The following is a 25867-nucleotide window of genomic DNA, read 5'->3' on the forward strand; positions in this document are numbered from 1 at the left end:
TCAAGAGGGCAGACTGTTGCTGATGCATCTAGAACTCTTACCCAAACTGAGATGCAGTATGCTCATATTTAGAAGGAACTTTTGGCAGTGGTGTTCGCATGTTCGAAGTTCCATGATTATATTTATGGCTGAGCTACCAAATCAAAACTCACCATCAGCCTCTAGTCACTATTTTAAAGAAACCTATGCATTCAGCTCCAGCAAGACTACAAAGAATGATGCTGAAATTACAAAAGTACAATTTCAAAATGGTCTAAATGAAAACCAAACTTTATCTGGCTGATACCTTATCCAGATCGCCCAGAAATACCACAGAACAGCTTGATGCAGAGAATTTTGACCTTGATGTCATGGAAGTGTGTAGTTTTTCTATCACGAGATTTGATGAGCTGAGAAGTCATACAAAGACTGATCCAATTTTGCAAAAGTTCAACCACTTCATCAAAGTAGGATGTCTGTCAAAGCAATCCTGTGTACCGCCAGACGTGCAGTCTTACTTTCCATACAGAGATGAGATAATGATGGAAGATGGTATCTTTTTCAAAGGTCACAAAGTTGTTGTTCCTACTTCCTTACAACATGAATACATCCAGATTTTGCATCGTGGCCACCTAGGTTCCAATGCTACCAAAAGAAGAGCAAGAGGACTAGTATTTTGGCCTTTTCTATTGAAAGACATTGATAAAGTGCTTTCTTCTTGTTTAGTATGTAAAAGTACTAAACCGCATTTGCAAAAAGAGCCACTTCAGCTAAGCCAAATTCCTGAACTACCTTGGTCAACAGTAGCCACTGACATATTTGAGTGGAACAATCAGCATTACTTAGTGTCGGTAGACTCTTATTTGAACTGGTTTGAGATTGATTTGCCACCTAATCTAATGTCCAGTGCAGTTATTACTAAGATGAAACGTCATTTCTTAGTTCATGATAGTTCACACAAAGTTATTTCTGACAACAGTACCCAGTTCACCAGTCAATTATTTCAGAGATTTGCAAAAGACTGGGACTTTATCCATGTAATTACTAGTCCTGATTACCCACAATCAAATGGCCTTGCTGAACATGCAGTACAGAGTGCAAAGCAATTACTAGAGAAGTCAAAGTGTGACAATACCGATATCTTGAATTTACTTAATCTCAGAAGTATAACCCATGACAACTTATTTGGCTCGCCTGCTCAGAGACTTCTATCTAGGCAAACCAGAACAACCTTGCCTATCAGTTCTAGATTGTTGGTGCCTAATGTTAAAAACAACAGAGCAACCAAGTCCTAACTTTTTAAAAGGCATTCTTGTCAGAAGTCTATCTATGGTAAACGAGCAGATTTCTTCATCCATTAAAAGAAGGAGAGACAGTGAGGATGCAAACGGCGAAAGGCTTTGATCGAATTGGTCAAGTGAGAGGTATATGTGCCAAGCCGAGATCCTACTTAGTGGAATCTGAGGGTATGGAATACAGGAGAAATCACAGGCATCTTCTTCCTTTATCAGAAACGATATAAAACAAAAAAAACAAAACCCAAAGATGTTCACCGCAATGTTTTAATGGTAGTACAAAGCTTTTGAGTATAACTCTTCCTCAGTGTATAAAATCAACAGATGAAGTAAACCATTTTTAAAAGACAATCGAACCAATCCGCTCACATATACAATTAAACCCTAATTACAGGCTTAATTAAAGTGCCCTATCTGATAAATATACTTATATATCAAAAACAGCAAAAATATTTATAAAATACATAACAGCCATATGTGTAGATATATATAGAAATATACATAAGAAGCATATATAAAAAATAATGTAAAAAATATGAAAAACATTTAAAATGTTTCAACAGACTATTCATTTAAGTATGACACTTCATTATCTTAACTTAATTCATGCCTCTCTCTTAAAACAGGTTTAATACTAGTAGCAATGTTGAGCCCAGGATAATTATCTGTTCGAAAATAATTAATCCATCTATACTTCATTAATTCAGTTCTATTTACTATATCACTGCATTTAGGATTTTGATAATTTGCCTGTAGAATCCTAAATTTAAATTTATGCATTAATCCATTGGTAGACATATGTTTAGCCAATGCATTTGTTACAACATTCCTTCGCATGTCTGATAAATGTGAACTGATTCTTTCTTTTAGTTTTCTATTGGTCTTTCCTATATAGAAACAGTTACATTGGGTACAGTTGGCAAAATATACCACATTTGATGTATTCCATGTGCCTCTGGCCCTAAATTCAAACATTTTCCCACTTAAAGGATGTATAAATGAAATATCAGTATTAAAATTAGTACAGTGTAAACAATTCAAGCAAGGTACTCTCCCTGGTTTTCCCATAGGGGTCTTAGTGCCTTTATTCATTTTTACATCTTTATAGCATAAAAGTTGTTTAAGATTATTTTCTCTTTTATAGGTAAAGCTTGGTCTATAACCTATTAACTCATTGATTTCCTGATTGGATATTAAAATAGTCCAATTTTGTCTAATTATTTTTTGCATAATATCAGAATGTCTATTAAATTTCATTACATAATTGATCTTACTATTAAAATTAGATTTTGTAGTTGAAATATTTGTAAGTTCCTCATCTAACCTTAATAAGTAGGGCTTATCTATAGTCCCCCTCATAGATATTACTTCTTTCGTAGACTGTTCAATCATATTACTATCATAGCCTCTGTCATTAAAGTCTAGTGCCATCTCATCCATTTCCTTATAAAACATACCATCTTTGGTGCTAAGCCTGCTTGCCCTCATAAACTGGCTTTTCACTACTCCCCTAAACATGTGCTTTGAATGCATACTTGTTGAGTGGACGTATTTTGATACTTGAACATTTTTCCTATGTATATCAGTAACAAAAGTATAATTTTCTTTTGATATAATAATATCCAAAAAACATATAGATTCCAATGAATAATTCAAATAAAATAACAAAAAATCAGTAGTAGATTCCAAATATTCCGTGTGCATAACCAATTGACTATCATTGTCTTTCCATAACAGAAAAATATCATCCACGAAATGTTTACAGAACAGTATATTGGTGTTCCTAAAAATATTTGAATTATTACAAAAAATGTGTTGTTCTTCCCATCTAGCTAACACAATGTTAGCGTAGGTGTTCGTGATGGGGGTTCCCATCGCAACACCTTGTTGTTGATGAAAAAAGTTAAACCACAATTTTAAATCCAATGACCTTACAAAAAGTCTTAAATCTGTCAATAGGTCAGTTAAATCACCAGACGCAGCAGGTAAAAATGATAAACCTTTCGCTAATAACTGCTTCTCATTGTCATTCAGTATATAATCTGAAAGGTTTAATATATTTGTTGGTTCATTCAATTGTATATCAGTTGTTACAACAGTTATTTCTTCAGTTTCTTGTATTGATGTTTTTGGCCTACATTGACATTTAAGCTGTCTTCATCTTCCAGTCTGTTTCTCGCTCATTTTCTGCTTATACTTTTCACTCTGCTCCTCTCTCTCACTGCAATGGGTTGTTGTAGTGAGAAGCATGTTTGCATTAAAAAAATATTTGGCTGGGGACCTCTTGTCATATCACTTTTCCCCTCCCATTCATCAGTTTGTAATTGAAGAAGTAAAAGTATACATTTTTGAAGGATTCTCACCGCACTTCTCCGATACCTTATCCAGATCGCCCAGAAATACCACGGAACAGCTTGATGCAGAGAATTTTGACCTTGATGTCATGGAAGTGCGTAGTTTTTCTATCATGAGACTTGATGAGCTGAGAAGTCATACAAAGACTGATCCAGTTTTGCAAAAGCTCAACCACTTTATCATAGTAGGATGTCTGTCAAAGCAATCCTGTGTACCGCCAGAAGTGCAACCTTACTTTCCATACAGCGATGAGATGCTGATGGAAGATGGTATCATTTCCAAAGGTCACAAAATTGTTGTTCCTACTTCCTTACAACATGAATACATCCAGATTTTGCATTGTGGCCACCTAGGTTCCAATGCTACCAAAAGAAGAGCAAGAGGACTAGTATTTTGGTCTTCCCTATCGAAAGACATTGATAAAGTACTTTCTTCTTGTTTAGTATGTAAAAGTACTAAACCGCATTTGCAAAAAGAGCCACTTCAGCTAAGCCAAATTCCTGAACTACCTTGGTCAACAGTAGCCACTGACATATTTGAGTGGAACAATCAGCATTACTTAGTGTTGGTAGACTCTTATTTGAACTGGTTTGAGATTGATTTGCTACCTAATCTAACGTCCAGTGCTGTTATTACTAAGATGAAACATCATTTCTTAGTTCATGATAGTTCACACAAAGTTAACAGTACCCAGTTCACCAGTCAATTATTTCAGAGATTTGCAAAAGACTGGGACTTTATCCATGTTACTACTAGTCCTGATTACCCACAGTCAAATGGCCTTGCTGAACATGCAGTACAGAGTGCAAAGGAATTACTAGAGAAGTCAAAGTGTGACAATACCGATATCTTGTTGAATTTACTTAATCTCAGAAATATACCCCTTGAAAACTTACTTGGCTCGCCTGCTCAGAGACTTCTATCTAGGCAAACCAGAACAACCTTGCCTATCAGTTCTAGATTGTTGGTGCCTAATGCTAAAAACAACAGAGCAATCAAATCAACAACTTTTTAAAAGGTGTTCTTGTCAGAAGTCCATCTATGATAAACAAGCAGATTTCTTCGTCCGTTAAAAGAAGGAGAGACAGTGAGGACGCAAACGGCGAAAGGCTTTGATCGAATTGGTCAAGTGAGAGGTATATGTGCCGAGCCAAGATCCTACTTAGTGGAATCTGAGGGTATGGATTACAGGAGAAATCACAGGCATCTTCTTCCTGTATCAGAAATGATATTGCAGCATCACTCATACCAAAGAACATGTTTCAGTATCCATTTCCGTTCCTGATGATGTCCCAGTTATCCCCAAGGTTGAACATTCCTTGAAGACAGTCCCCATTGCTAGATCCAATTCTGACTCTTATGTTACACGATCGGGTCGTATTTCTAGACCTAGTGTAAAATACACAGCAACCTGGACATGATTGTTTTATATGTGTCTGATTTTGTATGATTGCATGTCAAAGAATTAGTTCTGTATAATTGCATGTCAAAAGATCATTTCTGTATAATTGCATGTCATTTAATACTGTCATTTGATGTATGAGCTATTTCTCAAAGAGGTAGGATGTAGAACAGAGCATGTATATGTACCTTTAAGAAGCATTTCCAGATGTAGGCACGTGCATATAAATAGTGAGCACATGCAGTGCCATTTTGAGAGAACAGCCAGAGTGTTAACATGTTTGAGTGTGGTAGTCAGTTTGTTTATAAGTTTAAGTTACAAAGCCTCATTCCTGATGTGTTTGTGTGTAATAAAGTTACAACTGAAACCGCAGCTGTTCATCTGTTTTATCCTGACCAGATGAGCGACATCTGTGAAGCCCTAAAAGTAAAACCAAAAAATCAAATAACCAGTATATGGCAGACCAAAACTTGTAAATCAAAAAGCCACACTAGGAAAACCGTAGACAAGAAGATACATTTTTGATTTACTGTGAAGCTCTAGTTGGAAATATAAAAGACACTGACATTTATAGGATGCCACCTAGACAAAAGAGCATGTCTAGCAAGCTTTCCTCCAGACTGAACTATCACTCACTGAAAAATGTACATCTTCTTCTGACAGTACCCCAAGTGATACCAGCATTCTGCTTGAAAGTACCAGAACTGATATTATCGGCAATATTTCTAATCCCCTCTGCTTGGTATCACATGCAACTTCTTCACTGGACATTCAGGGAGCAGTGGAGTCAGAATTCATATATCTTATGCAGTAATATGACTGTCTGTTGTGGTTTACTGTGAAGTATTGTTCAAGGCTGTCCATTCATTATTGTTTCCCTCACAGTGATGGTTACAATGAATGCTTTTGCTGTAGGGTGGGGGCATTGTTTGCAGGAACTTAGTCAAGACCAGAGGCTTTGTTGCATGTCACTGTCCTGAAATTAAGAGAGTTGCCTTTCTAATGTTGCAGGCCTTACAGGAGTTCATCTGTATATAATTGCCATTCACTCAGACAATGTGATATTGGTTTAGTCCATCAGCAACTCACTTTTACCCCTGCTGTCAAGAGGCATTGTGGATAGAAGAATCCTGCTACTTTCTCATAGCAACACACATCCATGCTCAGGCTAATTCAGTAGCAGATAAGCTCAGTTGATATTCACTGATGCCCTTCAAGTGGTCTCTATGTCATTTAGTGGCAAAAACAATAATTTCACTGCTAGGGGGAGCTTTGCTGTGACCACTTTGCCACCTCGCCTAGCACCAAATGCAACAGCTTTTTTCCATGATTCCACTAGTGGGCAAACATCCTAAGATGCTGTGGTTCAGCAGTGACTTCTTCATCCAGTTGCAGTTCATCTGTTTTTTTCTGTTCACCATGTTTCTGTAGAAAACAAAGTACAGGAAGGCCAGCTTCATTCTCATAGTCCCCTTTTGACCAAGACAGATGTGATTCCTTCTGATATGGTCTCATACATTAGAGATGCATCTTACCTCAGACCTGTCAATGGTCTGTTCTCACCCATCTGGGAAAGTCTTAGACCTTCATTCCCTGAAACTAGCTGCATGTTTTTTCCACTTCTTCCTGTCCAAGTGGGTGATCCAAATCCTCACAGGCTGTCAAAAACAGCTTCTGTGAAATCCTGTCAAAGCCAATGGACAAAGGTTTCTATTTGGGCATGTGGCCAAGGCATGGACCCATAGTAATCTCCCACCCCTATGCTGTCACATGTCTTGGCTAATATCTTTGATTGGGACTGTAGTTATCTCACAATGAAAATTGAATTATAGCTAGCTATCATTTCATATTTTTACGAGCGAATGAATTCATCATCTATGGCATCTATAATGGGTTGCAAGCATACCTCTCAACCTCTCAGTGCAAGAAATCTGGACAAAGCCAAAAATAATGGGGGGACAAAAGCACAAAAATAGGGACAGATTTTAAATATTGCTCTTGTAAACTTAGAAAGTTGTTAGAATATTAGGTTTTGCATTGTTATTTATTTTCTGAAGGATATGAAGTCTGAAACTCAAATGCTAGTCATTATTTAGTATTATTTAATGACTTCAATCATCAACGATTTACCAGACAACCACAAGTGTTATGAGGAACAGACCAAAATATGAAGCAAAAATCTGGACATTCTGCGAAAACCTGGACAGCTGAGAGGTATGGTTGCAAGTCTTTTCTTATTGGCACCTTTCTCCCTTTGAACTCCCTGCTAAAGCAAACATCAAGTTCATATCATGGAAAATCCTTTTCTTGGTGGTAGTCACTTCTGAAATACAAGCTCTGGTTCCTAAACCACCATATATCACTTTCAATAAAGACAAATGTTTCATTGTACAGAAATGCAGATTTCATACCAAAGGTACTGATGAAAACTAACTTCAAACAGAACATTAACCTTTCAGGTTATTTTTCAGTATTCTAGTAAAGGAGAGTGCTTATTAACTATGTGCCTATTGTCATAAGAAAGTCCTTCTATATTGCACAGCTTATAAACAAATGGATCATGTCTAGATCTAGGCAGTTATTGCCCCTTTTTAATCAGCCCTCATTAGGGCAGTCATTGAGTGTAATGCCCACCTTGGCATTTACCTGTCCAGATACATGCAGCAGCTGGAACTCCCACAGAGAGACCTTACTAAAAGTATGCAAGGCCTAATAAACAATATTTCCTATATGGACCGACTAAACGCCCTGACACTGTACTCTGTATATTACAGACTGCATTGAGACTACCTGTGTCTAGTATACAAGGCATCCTCACCCTGTACGGATGGATTTACTGCACATCAGCATGTCACGTGGCATCAGAAGGTCTAGGGATCTAAACCTCCTCTGCAACATCAATAGAATGGTTCGGAGGGACAGGTATACCTCACAGTGGAAACCACTGCTCTGGAACAGACTCTTCTTCACATAAGACAAAGCTCATCCTTGTCCATATTCAAGCACAACTTAGATCTATGAATAGGAAACGGAAAATTTACCCCAGGATATCCCCCTGTACTATTTTTAATGGACAGGGGCAGCTCCTAAATGCTTTGTACCTTGGATCGGTTCCCTCAAATTATCTATGCTATGATCTCAGTTATTTTCACCAGGGGTAATGTATAATTGTCTACTATGTGATGGATAAGGCCAATCTAATACCAAACAGGACAGGTTAACTTAAGGACCAAAAGAGAAATTGGTTAGGCTTAAAATGGCCTGCAAGGGCGGACAGCTAATTACTTAGCTATGAACCTATTAGATTGTTTAGATATTGGTCATCAATTTCACTTCTGCCTAGACAGAATAAAAGACATTAGGTAGGATGATCAACTCTTTGTTTTCTTTATTCACAATAGATTGGGACAGAAGTTTATAAGGTTATTGTGTCCAAGTAGCTTTCATAATGCATTCTGTTTTGTTACAGAAAATACAACCCACCTTTACCTGACAAATGACAACATATTCAGCTAGAGCAATGACAACTTCTCTATAGCCTTTTTCAGAAATGGTACTGTATTTGATATCTGTGCTGATGCAACATGGGATTCACTACATTCATTTGCAAGACACTTTAAGTTCAGTATGATCTGTTGGTCCAGGTCTACATTCAAGGCTACCATATTGAGAGCATTCTGTCTTGATGCCACCTACGACATTTATAATGGGGACTCTGCCTAATGGTTAAAGGGGATGGACTGGAACATGTATAAAACAAAATGTACATACTTACCATAATGTTAGATCTTCATGATCCTTGTCTGTCAACTTTCACAACTTTCCTTAGCAGTTCCTCTGCAGATAGGTCAGGTGGATCTGACCATTGCTGTTTTCAATGGTAGTAGGATGCAGTTGTTCCTAAACTCCATCTTGATCTGGACAGTAGAGGAAGTGAGGGGCATTCTGGGAGCAATGGGAGGAGCTTTAGAGCCTAGGAGAGTTTTAAAGGTGCTAAGGCTTTCCTTTGTTAACTTATTCTCTCCAGTGGAGCTCTGAAAGTTTGCACTGCAACTTCCAATGGATGGCATCTATACTTTTTGATACAGTCAAATTATGTCCTCATATTTCAAACAAATGTTCATATCTGGGGAACCATTGGGGTTACTAAAGAAATAGAAATGTCAAATTCATCACTATTTTTGTACTGTCAGTATTCTTTTTATTTTAGGTCTTAAACTCAATGTTATAAATCCCAGTGAACATAGTAGCTATTAAATTTATAGTATTGTGTAAACAACTTACAATATCTCAGCAGCCACTTATGTTGCACACATACTGTCAGCAAAATTCTGTTCATCCAGCTGAGAGCTTTCATATGAGGCTAAGCAGCTCTGCCTGTGCTACTAGGTTGTTGAGATATGTAGACAAACATGACATTTATAACACTATAAATAAGTATTATAAGAATAGCAATTAATATCACTTTACCTGAACTAGACAGAAGTTAAATTTCAATGCAGGTATGTTTGCCATTGTGTAATCTTTAAGATTGAAAATTAATTTGTATGTAGCTTGATTTTGGACTTATTAATGCAAGTATGATCAAGCAATATTTGACACCAAGAGGTGTCAGTAGGATGTAACTGCAGAAACATCTGTAGGCGTCACTAGGCTGTAATGAGCTAAAGGAAGGTCATGTCTACTTAACTTGGTTGATTTCTTTGAGAAGGTCATCAAGGCAATGAATGTTGGTAAAACAGTGCCTATCGCATACCTTGACCTTGCTAAGGCAGTTGATAATATCCCACTCAGGCATTTTTAACAAACTCTCTGAAGTAGGCATAAATCTCTGCATAACTCACTGGATTTCTGGCTGGCTCACTGATAGGACCAAAGATGTTAGAATTGTTGAGGCCATGTCCACTAAGAGACTGGTCACCAGCAGAATACCTCAGGGCGCCGTGGTAGGCCTGCTCCTCTTTGGCATCTACTTCTCAGAAGTCAAGGCTAATGTCAAACACTTTTGGCTCACGAAGTTCACAGATGACCGTAAATTGGAAGCTATCATAGATTTCCCCATGACACGAACATATTGCAAGAGGGTTTACCACAGACAAATGACTGGTGGCAAAACCACCGTTTAAAACTCAATACCAAGAAATTCATAATAATTCTCTTTTGGAAATTGTCTGCCCAAGTTAACGACTCCATCAATAAAACACTCCTAAGAGTCAATCTGGTAGTCAGGGGTCTGAGAACATATATAGACAGTAATCTGTCCTTTAACCAACATGTAACAAAGATAGTAAGTAAACCTTTCTGTGTCACCCAAGTTATAGGTAAGGACATGGCATCCAGGTCCAAGGAAGTTCTAGTACCACTCTACTCAGCCCTTGTAAGACCCATCATAGTGTCATTCTACTCAGCCCTTCTGAGTCCCATCATTGAGTATAATGCCACCTTTGGCATGTACCTGACCATACACTTGCAACAATTGGAATATCCACAAGTGTTCCTCACCAGGAGAATCCAGGGCATGAATATCCTGTCCTACAAAAGTCACCTAAAGACTCTGTCTGTGTACTCAGTATCCTACAGGCTCCAGAGAGGTGATTTGTGCCTGGCTTTTAAGGCAGCCTCAGATCCAGACTGGATGGATCTTTTTGTGTGTCTGCAAAACAAACAGCAGTAAAAACACTAGATCAAAGGATTTGAACTTCACTTGGCACATAAATAAAACATGCTGGAGGGACACATGTGACTCAAAGGATTCCCATGTTACAGAGTAGGGTGCACTGATAGGCTTGTAAAGGTCCTAGTGTTCGTTAGCCTAGTAGCAACCTATGAACCTATAAGAAACTTTTGCTGTGGCTTCCAGTCCTGTGGTCAAACTGGCCAGATGTAGCTCACAAAGATCTAACAGTGCAACTCTATAACAGATGCATATGAGAATTAAGTATCAGTGTAGAAACAGCAGAAGAACATAGTTCAGGATAAAGATTATCGGTGTTAATAGCTCAACTGGTATGCACAGCTGGCTTTGAGATATGTAGATGGAAACAGAATCTGTACAGTATCTGAAAATGAGACGTTTTGCAGTACTATAATTATCTACAATACTTGAATTAGCATTCCATTTCTGCCAGTATATGCTAGATGGGGTATATGGTTGCTGTACTCCATAGATGGCATCCTTAAAATTAAATTAAATTAAATTACACATTAAACCATAGTACCATGTACCTGTTCTGTTTTAAAATGTTTATTAACAATCCCACATCACTTGCTACTCAACAAAGATCAGGAAATTTCACTGATATCTTGGACAGGTTTCCTTATTTCTGGTAATACTATTCTGATTCACAGCTAAAAAATAAAATAAAGAATGCAGTGGGCTCAGATGTTTAATTGCTTGTAAGTAGATAACATAGAGTATAATACCCGGGAGACAGCTAGTAATCACATTACTAACATACTTGAAATTTTACAAAGTAATTTCAAATGACACAATGAAACTTGAGAAAGCATGTATAATTACTTAGGGACTTCTACATTGCATTTAGAAATTGTTTCTAAATTTCCATTTACAATCAATGTCTCTCCAAAATGGAGGCTGTTTCCTTGTACAGTGCTTTTGGCAGCAAAGAAATCCATAATGAGGCTTTGGAGAATGATCACTGCTCCACAAATAGGACAGTGTTGGCAAGTACTCAAGGTTATTTGTCATGCTTAGTCCTGAACAGTGCAGAATAAGACTAAAGAATCTCAGTGTATTGCTAAGTGGGCACCTTGTTCATATTTACTGGAGTCTATCTACTTAAGGTTTGCAAAGCATTTAGCAATAGAACATATGGCACTCAATAGCTGATACATATGCTTCAGTACATTAAATTGAAAGGCACTGAGTACTAAGCTGAAGCAGTGTTATACTTTTCTAATTAGATATCAATAAATCAAATATATTAAATAATATGAATTTTGAAAAAGCTACCTACCCAATGTTGGTTTTAATATCAAGTTAATGCGATAGATTAGTTTAGTTTGATGTTGTTGTTATTGTTGTTATATCTTTCTTTTATAACATATTGTCTAATTATTACTGATTTGTTGTGAATGCCGGTATAAATGTTACATGTTAATTGAACATACCTCGTGAGATTAGCTATTCATATATTAATTTTGCTGATAGAATATATATATATATCTTTTATATTGTATTACTATTGACAAATTATACAGAATTCATCTTTGTTAAAATTTCATAAAATTGCCAATTGCCATTTACCTCTTATTCCATAGTGTGTGGAGTACAACCAATGTAATACTTGTGGTTAAAAGTAAAAGAAAATAATCACTTGTACGACACTTTTATAGAAGACAGCTAGCATATAAAACAAGATAGTGCTCCTTGACATACTGTTCAAATCCATAGAAACCCTACAGACTTAATCATTGCAGGTGATTCTTTGTGCACAGATCACTGCTCAGTAGCTTAGTTTTATAAGATCTGCCCTACTGCAGCTGTCTTACCAACTACAAATGTAGTTCAGTGTGACATATGTGCAGGATAACCACAAACTAGCTTTCATAACTTTCATGGACACTCTTCTGGAATGAAATCAAAGCAGTTGTTATTAATTCAGAGCCTCTGTGAACTTTGGCTGGATGCTAGTGCTAAAATCAATCACTATGTCACTTTTACAATAAGCTATTATTCGAAATAATATTTTGATATAAAACTGACTTAGAAGCAACTTTATTTTTTAGCAGCCTTAATAGATAACACTAAGCTTTTCTTTCACTTCCCAGAGGATGTTTTCTGGCCACCAAAATCACATCATGCCACCCAGACTTATTCATCTGTAGCTGTGTATAAAGGATGCACTCTGGCGCAGCAGGTGAATGGGCCAAAATTTGAATTCTTTTTAAATTATATAATGTTACTCAGCTTATCTCTCCCCAGTGTGAGTTGATTATAGCAGCTTGCAAAACTGTAAGAAAATTCACATGCATCTCTGCCATACACTATCACCATGAGTGCCATACTTAGGTAGCTATAAGTATACATACACTCACTGAAACACTCACAAACATATCTGTCTCTCTCTTTATAGGTATATATATATATATATATATATATATATATATATTTATATATATTTATATATATATATATATATATATTTATATATATATATATATATATATATATATATATATATATATATATATATATATATATATATATATATGGATTCAGTTCTGAAGCTCGAATTTACAAAATCCGAACTTCTGAAGTGAAACCAAAAAAATAAAAAGACAAACTTCTTTTTTGCACACCCCCTACTTAAATATACCAATTCCAAGATCGCATACAGTGGAAAATGAATCCGTCTTGCTTGCTGCTGTAGCGCAAAGCGCAAAGAGATTTCTCATTTCCTGTCAACACTGCTCTCTGTGTGCGCAATGGTTTAAAAGTAAAAACTCTTATCTTTTTAAACACTATCATATGGTCTCGACCATATGAAATTCGAGATTTCAGTAATTCGATTATGTGAAGTGTTCCCATATATATATATATATATATAGACACACACAGAAACCAGCTCACTCATATCTATGTATATATCAAGTTATCTATAGTTATCTCTATGTACACACACACACACACACACACACACACACACACACACACACACACACACACACACACACACACTCACATAGATATATAACTTAAAATCAAAAATTTTTATGTCAACTAACATTCCATAATTCAACGTACATTGATGCAATGCTTAGTCAAAAACACAAAAAAAAGACAAGGCAATTTTGCAAGGGTGCAAGCTTACCTGCACCCCCATGTGGGGAGTGCTGCCCTCCCACACCCCTTCTACTTTAATATACCAACTCCAAGATCACACAACAGCAGGGAAAAGGACACATTTCCTTAACCCCACTGTTCTCTGGTTTCACAGAAAACTGCTGTGAGTACAGCAGTGAAATAGGAATTGACCAAATTAGTTAATCGTTTCTGTTTCAACAAATGTAACAGTTTGAATATATATATATATATATATATATATATATATATATATATATATATATAAACACACACACATATATATATATATATATATATATATATATATATATATATATATATATATATATATATATGTAGCTATATATAGATATATATATGTGTGTGTGTGTGTGTGTGCATGTGTATGTTTAATGCTATTATCTTTGGTTGAACAAACACATTAACCAGTAAATATTCAAGACATAGACATCGAAGTTTGTTTCATCAAAACACTTGAACAGGCTTTAACATCGGTCCTGCAGGAGGGGGTTAAGACCTGTCCTCCATGAACCAAATCCACAACCAACAGAACAAGTTTTAAAATGGGTCTTTGGGAAGGGGGGATCTTGCGAATTCTATATGTCTGTTATGGGATGAGTGTTGCTAACTGAAATTGAGTGGAAGAATAAAGTTTGCATGAATGCATATGCCACATCATTGTAATTTTTAGTGCTGGATACTTATTAGGTTGGTAAGGAATGCTGTGTATCCCTCTTAAATAAAACATTGTAAAATAATGTTCTAACTCCATCCATTGCATTTGACAAAGGGAACAGCAGTGGTGAGTTCTTTGGTTATGACCTGCGGCAAGCCTGGCTTCTGTCTTGTAAGCTTGTTGCAATTTAAAATTATATCCTGAAACTAGACTGCTAAGGCTAAACAGACAATTAACAAAAAGATGCTAGGGAGTTGTATGTGTAAAGTCATTCATGAAATGCTTTGCATTGTCAAGGTGTCCAAGGGTTGGGAGGGTGGCCTAATGGCTAAGGTGTTTGTCTTACAAACACAAGGTACAGGGTTTGAATCTCACAGGGGATAATTGGTTAGACTTAAAATGGCTCGCAAGGGCAGTTAGTCTAGTATGAACCTATGGTTTTGTTGTAAGTGAACCTAGTTAAATATGCTGATGAGATAAAGTGTTAAGCAAATGGTGGCATTGGGTATTGTTTGGTGATTAGTTATGAGGTAAGAATAGTAAGTACTAATTCTTACTCTTATCTGCATTTATTTGTTTTCTGAACTATGACCATTTTTTCCTCAAAATATCCATTAAGTTGTGGAATACAGTTCTTTTTCTGTTTATTTTTATTGTGGGTATCCTTTGCAAAGGGGACTAGTTTTTTCTTTGGACCTCCTAGTCATGAAAATTACAAACAAATTCATAAATAAATCACAGAGGCATTAGCCAGGACTTTTGGAATTTATTGTAGCTTCCAGAATGTAGTCCCTCCCTCCCAAGTTTAGCCCCCCCCAAAAAAAAAAAATGAAATGACATGCATATTCATAAAAAAACTACGTAGTCAACTGACGATTCTCAAAAATATAAAACTAAATTTTAACACATCGTTGTGCAAAATAAATTATTTTAAAATGTGTACTCTGTGGCTTATGCCTAGCTATACCCATGATTAATCATCAGCTTCTTCTTTTTAAGCCAAAATCTGCTTTATTACCTGTACGTAGCTGCTGAAATATCAGAGCTACAGACAAAAAAAAATAGTCATTCTATATCGGGAGTCCTGTCTGGGGATACTTTTTATTATATTCTGAAAAGTTTAGGAAAGTATTCTGTGTTTTCATTAGGTTCTTGAAGTGCATACTGTTTTTTTCACCTTTTATTTTTTGCAGAAGGCCCACATGTTCCTTTAACTCTTCCTACAGAAAGATGACTGTTTGGATGATTGCCAGACCTTATTCATCTTTTCCATTGAACAGAGAAGCGTTTTATATAGTCAGTCATTTAAGATGTTCTAATATGAGAAAAGTGCTGCCATTCTAGAGTATGTGCAGATATGAAGTGGTTAGCAGCTATATTTTTGTAGCCCACTTAGCTGACTGGTTAGTTCAGTTTGAGTCCTTCAGAAAGGCATTAGGTAAAGTCTTGAGTGTATGCTGAAACCATTGCATTTGGTCCACTGCTGTAGAAGGAAATTATGTACCTCATTCCAGGTTTTTCCTCATCTCAAGAGTTAAGTGTCTGACACTTGTGGATCATCATTTCCATCTTTCAAATACGTAGCTCAGCAAAGCAAAACTAGGACAGTACAAATGATTTTCCACTTCTGTTTGGATGTCTTTATACACTATTGAGTTTCTCAAAGCTCCACTTTTGGCTTTTTCTAAAATAGGTATCAGCTGCGTAGGCATTTTTATTGATATCCATTGTTCTGGATAGAAATAAATCTCCTGATAGCTGTTTTGCTGCAGTAACAAATTATACTTAGTTTAAAATGTTGCTGTTTAATATATTTTAAGTGTATTGTTATCTGTGAAATTGTGTATTCTAAATTGTATCCAAGAAATAACCAAAGCCTCCATTATTTGATATCAAGATAGTATATGTTTTAGATTTCTTTTGCAACTAGGATTTTTAGACAAAAAAAAATAAATGTAGTTTTTTGCTTCTGCATTAACCTTCTTGTATGTCTTTTCATTATTGCAGAACTTGATGTATTTACAGTTTTTCACAAGATGAAAACCACACAGAACTCCAGCAAATACTACACAATGAGCCTTCCCCTTAAGATCTCTAGAAATGGGCAGTGCATCAATAATCTACAAGCCAGCTGGCTGGAACACATGACAGACCACTTCAAAAAAGGAAGCTCGCTGGTGAATGCAGTCTTTTATCCTGGACTGGTAAATGGTACGGAAATAGGAAGTTTCAGTACTTTAACCAGCTGCTGTAGAACCCAGGAATGACATACAATTTGTAGATTTGTTATAAAAAATGAATTCACAACAACTTGACCTGTTTGCGTGTATAACATTTTCAGAGTTGTAACATAAAGGGATTATTTTTGTAAATTATCGTCTTTACCTGTAATGACTTCCAGTCTAAGTGGTTTGACTGATTAACTAGTCGTTTGTTTGTTTTTTTAGTCCTTTGAATTTGACTGATGCCACACAAGGGCTGCACATCTGCCTTATACCACTAGTTAATGAAATTTTGGTGAGGGGATAAATTGTCTTTCCTGTACTTTTTTAAAATTTATTTACACTTAATTGTCCAGATGAGTTCCACTAAACAAGTGGCCACTTTTCAGTAGTAACCGAGGTAGTATTTGTTCTAACTAGAGGAAGTTTGGTAAGAACTTCACTCCCCCCCCCCCAAGTCTTTTTTGATATGTGCCAAGGGATCTTTTACATCCATCTGAGTTACAACCAATTCAGACAGATTGGATGTCACATTAATATCTCATCCGAAAGACAACACTGTCAGGATTGCAGCATACCCTTATGCTGTCCTGCAGAGTCAGTATTGGAAAATTAAGCCAAGTTCCTGCCATGACAATAGAACCCACATTCGTCTGATTTTCCACCATCAAAGGTAAGTGAACTACCTGTTGAGCCACTGACACCAATGTACTCTACAAAAGGCTTGTAGGATATGTTTCTTATGTCAGTTTCGAACTAGAAAGACATCTCACTCTTTATATCAGCACTGAGAGCAATCTCTTGTACCACTCTGACACTCTCTTAGATCTGTAGGACCTGTAGGAAACCACAGATGTCAGGGTCTGTATGTAGCAAGGCATGCATAAAGACAGCTTGCTGCACAGCTTTGTTCTTTTTACAAATGTTCAACAAACACACTGCTTTACTGGCATATGGATAGTAGTGCCCTGCTACCCTCCCTCTGGCAGTCTATCAAAGCTCAGAACTCCTCCCACTGCCTGTCTGTGAGTGAGAAGGACCAATCACCTGGCAGGACCAAGACAACCCTTCACACGTACAGACAGGACTGCACCACAGCCAGAAAAAAATTTCTAGGGATATTGCTCCTCTCAGACTCGGTGATGATAGCTGTAAAGCTCAGAATAAACTCGTTTGGGATTTTATTTCCTCTCTCTTTGCCATTTCTATCAGTGGATGAATAGTGTATTTTGCTGCTTTGATTGTTTTTTTCTGAGTAGAATTGTTGCATATGCTTCTCTCTTTTTTTTTTTTTTTAATTTGACTAGCACAGTAAGGCCTGTTGATTAAAAGCTTCATATGGACCTTTTAACAGGAAAACTTTCTTATATTGCATTTTTCGAGTCTATATTATAAAGCCAAAAGCTCTAAAGAGAGAATACAAGTGCATTGACACATAAAGAGCGATGTACAAAAATAGCGAAACACGTATTGAGCGAAAATCAGAACATCGAACGTATTTGTTTGGCTAGCAGTGCGATCCTGAGGATAAGGAAATATATCCTTTTCCCCACTGTAGTGCGGTCTCAGAGTTGGTATATTTAAGTAGGGGAGGTAAGGGGGCTTGACCCCTGCAAAAGATTATTATTTTAGTTTTATTTAGTTAATTTACGTATACCTGCATGGCACTGTTTAAAGAAACACGTTCGGTGTTTTGATTTTCGCTCAATACGTGTTTCGCTATTTTTGTACATCACTCTTTATGTGTCGATGTACTTGTATTCACTCTTTAGAGCTTTCAGCTTTATAATATAGACCCCATTTATCTTTGGGGTTGTGATTATTTGAAATGATCGAGTAGGATTGCAGGATTTAATTTTTTTTTCGTTTAAATTGTGATTTTGGCACCATTGTATATGTTAAACATTTCTGACAGATTTTTTTTTTTTTTCTAATTCTGTTTTAGGTTCTATTCATTCATTTTGACTGAAATTAGCCTTTTAAAAATAGAGAACCTTTGTGCATGTATGTGCTTGGAACTTTGTTAATGAAACTGTCATTTTATTCATTATAGTCTTTAGAATAGTAGTAACCCCAGCAGAAATATATTTAGGGTTACTTTTGATGTCATTTTGTATGTCAAATATTTCTGACAGGAATTTTTCATCAGTTTATGATTTATTTATTGTCTAATTCTGTTCTACACTGTATACTTTCTTTTGGACTGAAACTAGCCCTTTTCTTTAGAAAATCAGGGGACTCATCTGCATGTATTTTGTGATTTGAACTGTGTTACTAAAAATACTGTTATTTTCACAGTGCAGTACAGCAAGTATTTGGTGTTGTGCTTGCTAGTTTCTTGTCCCCTGACTTGATAGACTCAGACCCTCTCACCGTCTTCCCTATCTACACCTAAAAAACAAAAGAATAAATAAAAAAATGTGCCTCAGCCTATGGCTTGCGACTCCGCAGTACCCTTAGCTTCAGACAGGCTGTCAGGCTATTTATCTTTTGTTACTTCCAGGCCACCCTGGCATAGTCATAGTATCACCACTGTGAGTGACACAAGAGTCAGACACATCCTCCAGGGCTGAACAATTGCCTGTTTCAGATATGGGAGAACCAACCACTTTAGGTAAAGGGAAAGTCAGGAGGTGCAGTATCTGTTGCTAGTGTTGATACTTCCCCTGGGGATTATCCCACTTCTATAGTGTATGCTAAAAAGAGACAGAATACCCTCCACATGGTGAAGTAGCACTTGATCTCTGATTTCTCACCTGAGATGGTGGCTATGGATAGATCCATGATTTAGGCACTTAGTTACAGGGTGCATAACCATGTTATAGTAAAGCTGGCACTTCCACCCCCAGTCAGTCTGCTAAGGATCCTCTTTTTGAAGGGGATCCTGTGCCTGAGGACTTTGACTTGTCTGTTTCGGATCAGTTGGTGTTCTCTGATGATGAAGAGATACAGGGACGGTAACCATTTGAAATGTTGGGACCTGCTAGAATGAGTCCCAAAACATGCAGACTGAATGGCCAAAAGAATGGCCTTACATACACTAAGTCCAAGATGCCATTTCTCAGAATATTCCCTTTCCTCTGAGGTATGGAGATCTTGGCGTTGGTATATATAGGTTTATTCCTTGGCTGTGTATAGTCAGCTCAGGTACTTCTTTGACAGAACAAAGCCCTTTAGACATAGATTCATAGGTTCATAGGAGAATACTAGGCTAACCGTCCTGAAGAGTCAGAACCAAGTCCTGTACCTTCTGTCTGTGCGGTGAAGACCAACCATTGTGCCATATCCACCCCCAAATAAATAGGTAAGTACTAGACTAGCTGCCTTTATGGACCATTTTAAGCCTAGCCAGTTTCCCTTATTGAAAATCAAGCCCTGTACCTCTTGCCTGCAAGGTAAATACCTTAACCATTATGTCAACCCAACCCTTTAGGAAGGCTGAAAGGCTTTTTATTTCTTTTTCATGGGTAAAGAAAGTTCAACCTATCTCTAAGCAACTCAGTGCACAAGGGTTGTCCTCTGGTATTATTTTTTGTTATGGCCTCCATGGCAAAGCAAATCCAGGCAAGGCAAATACACTTTTCACCTGGGCCTTTTTCTCTTCAGTGACATTTTGGAAAGGAGTGGACTCTAGAAGTATTCTAGACCCAGCAACTTGTTCCTCATTCCTTACCTTCACAAAGTACTACAAACTGGATGCATTCTAGATCCAGTGCAGGCTTCATGAGGACCTTTCTCCCAGAACAGCTAGAACCTTATCCTTCCTCCTCTCATGCTGTTTTAGCTTTGGGAATCTACCCATGTGCCAGTAAGGCAGTGTGTTTGTTGAACATAGTGCAATTATGTAAGTTCCACTTACATGCAACAGTAGAAGTTTATACACTGCTTTACTGGCAGTACTCTCCCACCAGTCCTCTATTTTGCATGTATATAGTTGATGACTGAAGTTGTGTTTTCATTCAGCAGCCTTTTTTTGTTTTATGTGTGTATGACATTTATTATGGAACAGCAGGTGTTCGCAAAGCTTGTATTCTTATCTGCTCTTCCTGGTGGACCCTAGAAAACTGAAAGGGTCCAGTGAAGGGCTGTCATGTCCCTGCCAGGTGATTGGTCCTTCTCACTCACAGTCAGGCAGGCAGGCAGTGGGAGGACTTCTGAGTGTTGACAGACTGCCAGAGGGAGGAAAGTAGGGCACTACTACCCATATGCCAGTAAGGCAGTGTGTTCTACAAATATCTACTGTTACAGGTAGGTAGAGCTTATGCAACTGTAGTTTCTTTTCCAAAGCTAGTATTTCCTGCATTGTAAAAGTAGCCACTGAATACCAGTGCATTGTTCCCATGTGGGTAAAGCTCTGGTGGTATATTGTACCATACAGGAATAACTTAAAAATTACAGTTACACCTGCATGAAAATTCATCTGTGGTGTTCTTTGGCAGTGTGTCTAGCAGCAGCACTGTTCTCGGTCCTAAGATCTGTAAGCAAGTTGCAAATCAGACTTGTAAATGCAGTTGGCATCCCCTTAACTACTGCCCAGTTCTTGTCTCAAAGGGGTACAAGCCCTCCTTATATGCAGTATTAAAATACACACAGTCACAGACACAAACACATGAGCATACATACACACACACATAGACTCACACACCACACTTGTATCTAAAATAAACACTGAATACTAAGTAAAATGAATGTAATTCCTTCAGAGATACTGGTTAAGAAGCACACTTCACCTAACCCCCTGTACTAACATTATTACCTTGTCATGCATCTTTCTGTTTATATCTTCATGGTTTGGGAACTAGCATAAACAGGGCAAGGAATCAATTTTTTTCCTTTTTTCACCTCAGCCCACTAAACAAATGTCTGCTAAATTCTACGGTTATTTACAAATGTTGGTTTGCTTATTGTACTGTCATTTATAAGTATTGATTTAATTAAGTTTCCTGCCTATATTTCTATGCTTCAGTGTGCTTTTCAATTTTTTATTTTACTGAATGTTGACATTTCTTTGGACATTTATACTACATTTTTATTGTATTCTTTATTGTCATATTACTTTTGAACTACTTTGTATATCTTCCACTTTCTGTAATTTCAAACTATTAGCTTTTGAGTGCATATTCTCACAATGTGTCTTGAAATTTTGTACTTTGCTTTTGCCTAGTTTACCTGGGGTGTGGCTCAAAAGGTCCTCTGGCCAACCCACTTACCTGGTTAGCATATATGCTAAATAAATAAATCATTGATCTAATTTGTGTAACACCTTTAGCTTTATGGACTGGGAACTCTTCTATGCAGGAATCCTAATGCTGGGTTTTATAAACTATAACAACATGAGGTACTTTTCCGTTATTGGGGCAACACTTTCAACGAGATTGTTCAGCTGAAATACAGTACCTTAACATGTCTGTTAACCAGATATGTGTAAAAATTATTTGTCTTAATAATAATTTGTAAATTTTACACACACCTGGTTAATAGATGTGTTGAGCTACTGGATTTCAGCTGAACGATCGCGTTGAAAGTGCTGGCCAGATAAGTAATGAACAGAGAAATGAAAAAAAAAATAAATGCAGCAAATCTGGAGAACATATGCTTTTATTTTTTTTTTGTTAAGAGTGTCATAATATCCTTATATTTGCCCTACCAGAAATGAAAACTAACTATCTCCCTGTAAAGTGTCTTACTGTAAATGTCCTGCATGCAGTCCACAACTCATGAGCTGATTGGCTATCACAGACAACACCTCCATGCCAAGCCTCTGTCACTCCCTTCCCCCCATTCATCTCACTGGGCTGTTTTGCAAATAACAGTAAGAATCATACAAAAATGAAGGAAAATAAGGGACACTTACCCCAAAAAAATTATTATTGTAAAGTTGAGCCATTGACACATTGAGAGAATGCTTGAAAGTGTTGCCTTGTACATGACATTATCTTATTTTTAACGTTCAATAATTTCCTTGTGCGGTTGCTGAGCTCCAAATGCAGTGTATTTTCATGTCTTTAAAGTGTTACTGTAAACGTGTTAAATGGATACTATTTAAAAAAGATGTGACTTCTACATTTTATACACACGTTAAGATGAACACCTAAAAGATGAACCCCTAAAAGACATGAAAATAGACTAAATTCAAAGCTCAGCAACCACATTTAAAGTGTTGCCTTGATAACGGAAAAGTACCCAACATGACTGTCTGAAATTCCAGCTAAAAAACAAAACTCGACCAAAGACACTGGGACTTCTACATATATATATATATATATATATATATATATATATATATATATATATATATATATATATATATATATATAGTGTGTTGCATCTCCATCAGCAAAACACATTTTTTGCTCGGTCACAGTATGAGATGGTTACGTCGGCCCATTGGGGATGCAGCAGTCCTTGCTCATGCTTTGGCAAGAATTGTTTAGCTGAAGTATGGCACATTGGACTTTCAGAGCAGCTATTCATATCAGTCTATATGCAGTCCTGACCAGACACGGACCTAGTTCTCTGAGTAAGCAGCAACCTTACTTTTAGTGGAGCAACAGTTTCTGTCTGTCTGTCTGACTGCCATTAAACAGCAAAGCTTTGACTTAGGTTTATATCCAGGACACACCCTAGGTGAAAGGCATGACACCTATCCTCCCCCTGTTGCTCACTGCTACCTTACCCTTGCCCATCTTTGCCACACCCCTCCTCCCCATCACAGCCACCTTACATCATCCAGGCTAGTTTTATTTATCTTTTCTCATATTTTGTCATACCCTCCAGCTTTGTTTTGCATTCTTGCAACACACACTAACTGTGCCAGAATGCACTCTTATAATTGGGGAAATAAATGAATTAATCCAGAGGGTCTGGGAGTGGGGTTCTTAATGATGGATCTATATCATATTATCGCAAAGTGAAAATGTAGAACGGCACAACAGCGAAAGTGTTTTCAAGGGTCGGTTTTTGAGATCGTAGTACAGTGAAGATTGGGATATTTGCCCTTTCCACACTGTAGTGTGATCTTGGAGTTGGAATATATATTTAGCGGGGGCTGTGGGGGACGCAGCCCCCCACAATACCGAATTTGAGTTTCGACATTTTCACTCTTGTGAGCGTTCCATATTTTCAGTTTACGATGTTATGATATAGACGCCTTAATGATCTATGGTCTATTTGGTTGTTTTTCCCCTACCCTTTGATCCAGTGACAGCCTGAACAAAAAACATGACTAAGAAAGAAATTCAGTCTTCTCCATCTTTTTTCCTGCATTCTTTCAACTCAGCCTAACTGACCAAAAGTGAATTATTATAACTCGGGGCTAATTGATCAGATTAAGCCAGGAGTCTGGGGGCAACTAAGCCCCTAGAAGCCATGAGGGCAATAAATGCTGAGTTGCATTTTAAAGCTTTTCTCGAACCTTTTAATCCAAGGATGTCCTGAACAAAAAAAATAACATAATTAAAGAAAGAAATTATTTTTTTGTTGTTCTGTCAGGGATGAAATAAGTTGTCTCCAAGGCTTAATATTCAAAGCTGGCAAAGTAAGAGTTCCCAGCAGATGTTAGACTGGGACTAAAGTGAAAGAACAAATGACTATAATAACATATTTCTGCTTCTTGCTGTCAGATGTATACACAGCATGCCTCCTTAACCTTGCCCCCAAAGTACAGCCACCATGTATAATATTTGATTATAAATAAAGTGAAAAGTAATTATCCTAATAGTGTATTCCAGTCTTTTGTTCCCAGACATTGCACTGCCCCTAGACAAGTTATTGCCACCATCTCTGCAAACCACTAGGCTTCATTGTGAGCAACCAGTAACCATACTGTCTTCAGCCTTCACACAAGAAGTATCATCCTTTTTATACATATGACTGAGATTTAACTGTGAGCAAAGTAAAAGAAATAACAACCACATTCAAAGCTGTAGGGGCCTTCTGTGCATTTCTGAGCATAGCCAGCATTAGAAATTGGGCCGTAGTTAGAGGTTCATTTTGGGACCTCTGTACTAACCCTATGTTAAAATCTCCTTATAGAGACTGGGAGTGTGGGGACTCTGGGGGTCTAGATGGTCTCTGATACATTTTGAGTTTTACTTTTGAAGGATAATTACTTGTTAACTCTTCTTTTTTTTTACTACCCAGAACAGTTATGAAAATACCCCCTATGGCTAAAATTGGTAATACTTTTGTCACACACTCACAAACATACAAACACTGCCCTTGTCAAGAATTCAGGGCTTCACAAGATACACTGATGATATTTTTTTCACACAAGCACACACACACTGTACCTAACAAGCAGGTATATCACAAGATTTATTTATTTTATTTATTTATTTTATTTTACATTTGCTGACCGGGATAGTCCGACTGGATACATGTCCATTTTCAGCGGAGGCCCAGGGAGAAAAGCTCCAAGATAATAATACACATTGAACATTTAGTAAATGCTAGTTTCAAGCAGATTACAGTCATAAGAAATACCAGCATTTAGCACATATAGTACTTATTATAAAACACTTTACAAAACATAACATTATTTTCAAAGTGAAACATACATAACATTACATTCAGGTTTAAAACACACTGAGCAGCAGTTATAAAATTGACCCTTCCTGAAATGAAGATGCGTGTGCACATAAAAACACACTCACACTGCACACTTCCATTCCTCATCTAATGTTGAGTCACATCCGACTGCTATAGAGACCCCAGGAACAGCCAATGCCATCCACAGAGTTTGCTAGGCAAGCAGGGAAAGGAAGTCGATTGATAGGTATTTCTTCTCTAGCACATACACACTATATAAACATCTATAAACAGTTTATAGAATTGCCAGTCCAGCTTTCACATGTCTTTGGAATGTGGGCAATAGCATGAGCACTCAGAGAAAATGCACATGAACACAGGGATGAAATGCAGGCTCTGCATAGAAAGCATTCCGGCCAGGAACTGAACCAGAGGACGTCTTACTGTAAGGTGGCAGTGTTATTCCCTGCATTGTTGTGCTGCGCTATACAGTTACCTACAGGCAAATTGGAGGAATGCCAGTTCCCCTACATCTTTGGCATGTTAGAGGAAACCAAAGCACCTGGATAAAACTGACTCAGA

General features: G+C 37.2%; 1 protein-coding gene across 3 annotated transcripts in view; it reads left to right on the plus strand.

The window, feature by feature from the left end:
- The window catches only part of RFTN1 (raftlin, lipid raft linker 1), a 2439049-nt gene that overhangs the window by 1988718 nt on the left and 424464 nt on the right, over positions 1-25867 (plus strand). For all 3 annotated transcript variants that reach the window (XM_044066769.1, XM_044066767.1, XM_044066768.1), the window contains exon 6: positions 16542-16745. In XM_044066769.1, coding sequence (XP_043922704.1) covers positions 16542-16745 — 204 coding nt within the window. The remainder of the gene's footprint in view (positions 1-16541; positions 16746-25867) is intronic.

The sequence above is a fragment of the Protopterus annectens genome, chromosome 3.part1, assembly GCF_019279795.1.
Source record: "Protopterus annectens isolate FY-2018-M chromosome 3.part1, PAN1.0, whole genome shotgun sequence".
Classification (NCBI taxonomy): Eukaryota; Metazoa; Chordata; order Ceratodontiformes; family Protopteridae; genus Protopterus; species Protopterus annectens.